General features: G+C 42.2%; 1 protein-coding gene across 1 annotated transcript; it reads right to left on the reverse strand.

The window, feature by feature from the left end:
* Positions 1-1,650: 1,650 nt before the first annotated feature.
* LOC103357156 (three finger toxin MALT0070C-like) lies at positions 1,651-2,713 on the reverse strand. Its single transcript, XM_008281583.1, has 3 exons — positions 2,595-2,713; positions 1,964-2,071; positions 1,651-1,835 (listed from the first exon to the last, which is right to left on the reverse strand). The coding sequence occupies exons 1-3, from the start codon at positions 2,641-2,643 to the stop codon at positions 1,651-1,653; spliced, it is 342 nt and encodes a 113-aa protein (XP_008279805.1). The 5' UTR covers positions 2,644-2,713.
* Between the last annotated feature and the right edge of the window lie 514 nt (positions 2,714-3,227).

The raw sequence follows: 3,227 nt of genomic DNA on the forward strand, positions 1-3,227 counted from the left end.
ATGGATGGATGGCACGACAATTTTTTTGCACTTTTACGAATACTGTATTTGTACTAAATGCCACATTTATTAATTTACATTTTTCATCCTTGTATACATCGTACATATTATTTTTATGCATATGTTTAGTGCTGCTAGGAAAGATGTTGCAACTGTGACAACAGAAATGTCCCCAGGCGTGTGAAGCAATAAAGGATTATTGTATGTTATTTAAAATCAATCAATAGCTATGAAGGAGTGGCTGCACGGTCAAAGTATGTCCAAGGAAATGGAAACTCAAGGAAGCTTGAGAACAACATGGGTGAAGGTTTGGTTTGAACATCGAGGATGCACACATTATGCAGGAGACTGTGTGTCATGGCAGGAAATTATTGTTTTAAGAAACATCAAATAACTGCATTACATCAAAATGCTATTTGTGTATTTAACCGAACACCAGCCTGTGCTCTGAGCCCTCATTCTGTGGCTGGAGCGAAACGTAAGAATTCAGCCTCATTCAGCCTCAACGAATTTGTTTCTAATTTGTTTCTTCGCCTCCTAATAAATCCTCAACAGCTGCAGTTGTCCTGAGTCGAACCTTGAAAAGACCTTTCTGGAGAGGGATGTTCTTCTCCAGGATGCAAAACTATTTTCATACACAAATGCAGCGAATGCAAATGTCTAGGTTAAGGTTAAGGCAGTGCCTCAAATATGTCTCCATTAGTTCACCAAATGTGTTGATTTTAGCGGTGTTTTGTCACCAGTTATACTACCTGCTCTGTCCTGCTTTCTACTCATCTACCTCCACTCACCTAGTCAGCTCATCAGCACATACAACCCCTGGCAAAAACTATGGAACCACCAGTCTTGGAGGATGTTCATTCAGTTGTTTAATTTTGTAGAAAAAAAACCCAGACATGCCACAAAACTAAAGTCATTTAAAATAACAACTTTCTGGTTACTTTTTTAGATCAAGCAGAGGGAAAAAAAATTATGGAATCATGAGAAACAAACAAACAAACAAACACTACAACACACCACCTGTACTTTGCTGCACCACCTCTGGCTTTCATAACAGCTTGCAGTCTCTGAGGCTTGGACTTAATGAGTGACAAACAGCACTCGTCATCAGTCTGGCTCCAACTCTCTCTGATTGCTGTCGCCAGATCAGCTTTGCAGGTTGAAGCCTTGTCATGGACCATTTTCTTCAATTTCCACCACAGATTTTCAGTTTGGATTGAGATCCGGACTATTTGCAGGCCATGACATTGACCTTATGTGTCAAGGAAAGCTGTCACAGTTTTTGCTCTATAGCGAGATGCATTATCATCTTGAAAAGTGATGTCATCATCCCCAAACATCCTCTCAATCGATGGAATGAGAAAAGTGTTTATTGAAGATGTAATGACTGCCATCTCCCCAGTGCCTTTACCTGACATGCAGCCCCATATCATCAGTGACTGTGGAAACCTGCATGTTTTCTTCAGGCAGTCGTCTTCATAAATCTCATTGGAACGGCACCAAACAAAAGCTCCAGCATCATCCCCTTGCCCAATGCGATTCATCACCGCATATGACTGTCATCCAGTCATCCACAGTCCACCAGTGCTTTTCCTGAGCCCATTGTAGCCTTGTGTTTTTTTCTGTTTAGGTGTTGATGATGGCTTTTGTTTAGCTTTTCTGGATGTAAATCCCATTTCCTTTAGGCGGTTTCTTACNAGTGATGATGGCTGAAGACAGCAGCAGGAGCAGGACACTGGGAACAGTTGGTATGGCACTGTTACACAGGTCCCCGTTACAGCATTTTATTGGGCTTACGCATGCTGCACTCACCATACAGTTCTTAGTGGTGATACCTGTAAGACATAAGGGATGAAAACTTCAGTTTCAGCAACACACAAAGGCACCAGGCGTTGAGTTCAGCAACATATCAGCTCATTTGACCTACAGCCATTAACAGCTGTGTTCTGCAAGAACAACTTACCCAGAGCACTGAGTGTGGAACATCGGTCCATGCTGGCAGGACAAGTCAGGATGGTTGTGCAGGGGCTGCCGTCGGCGGTTACACAGACGTAACATCTCAGTCCATATGCTGTGGAGGAATACAGAAAAGGCCGACTGTCACACATGGAATAACATTCTCCCAACATAAGGCACATCATCATTCTACACACAATAGTTAAACAGTTAAGAAATTGATCTCTGAAATCCAGAAGTGGTGTTTTCTATTCTGAGGAGAGCTTCCTCATCACAGCTTTCAGCTTTTCTCTCAACAACCACAGTTTAAAAAAGAAATGACCAGCATGAAAACAAGATGATATAAATGCAAAAAATAAAAGAGCCCTTTGAACAATACTACCATTTTCCAAGATCAGCGGTTGTGATTCAATGACCAGCCCCAGAACATGAATCATAAAACGAATCAGAGGAAAATAAAGAATCAATAATAAAGATAAGGACTAACAGTAGCAGCGACTTTACGTTAAGCTTTCTGCAGACCAGGTAGAGTTTATGAAATAAACAAACTTCTTCCATTAACTTTCCTCACATTCGACCTTCAACTAACATTCATGTCTTCACTGACCTGACAGGTGTAAACGATAAGCTTCTCTTACCTGTGGACACAGCCAGAACCAGGATCAGAGCTCCAAACATTAGCTTCATCGTGGAGAGAAAGTCGAGCAGATTCTGTGAGGAGAACAAGTTTAGAGCTTTGCTTATATATCCTCCAGCTTATGTTTCATTGGGTCAGAGTTTCACTTCTTCAGAAATCCTCCTCCTCCTCCAACCACACCCCACCTACATTAACTGCAAAGTGTCTCTGCAGTTTATTTACAGCTTTGGTAGCAAACATTAATAAGACTGTTCGTAAAACTACAAGTGATACGTACAGAGATCACCTTCATAGGTGTGTAATATCTCCTTTTAACACTTCTTGCACTGATTCATTTAGTTCATTTACAAGCATGTAGGAGAGACGTGAGTGAAACTAAAAGTAAGACTGTGCGTTGAAAATTCTTAGTCACCATCTGATGACTGACTTTGAAACACTTTTTTGCACAACAGTTTAGGCTGCAAGGTGGCGCAGTTGGTGAGCACTGTTGCCTCGCAGCTAGAAGGTTGTCGGTTCACTTCCCGGTGGGGGCACCCGGAATCTTTCTGCGTGGAGTCTCCATGTTCTCCCCGTGCAGCGTGGGTTCTCTCCGGGTTCTCCGGCTTCCTCCCACAGTCCAGAAACATGCTGAGGT

The sequence above is a fragment of the Stegastes partitus genome, unplaced genomic scaffold, assembly GCF_000690725.1.
Source record: "Stegastes partitus isolate 25-593 unplaced genomic scaffold, Stegastes_partitus-1.0.2 Scaffold237, whole genome shotgun sequence".
In the NCBI taxonomy this organism is placed as follows: Eukaryota; Metazoa; Chordata; class Actinopteri; family Pomacentridae; genus Stegastes; species Stegastes partitus.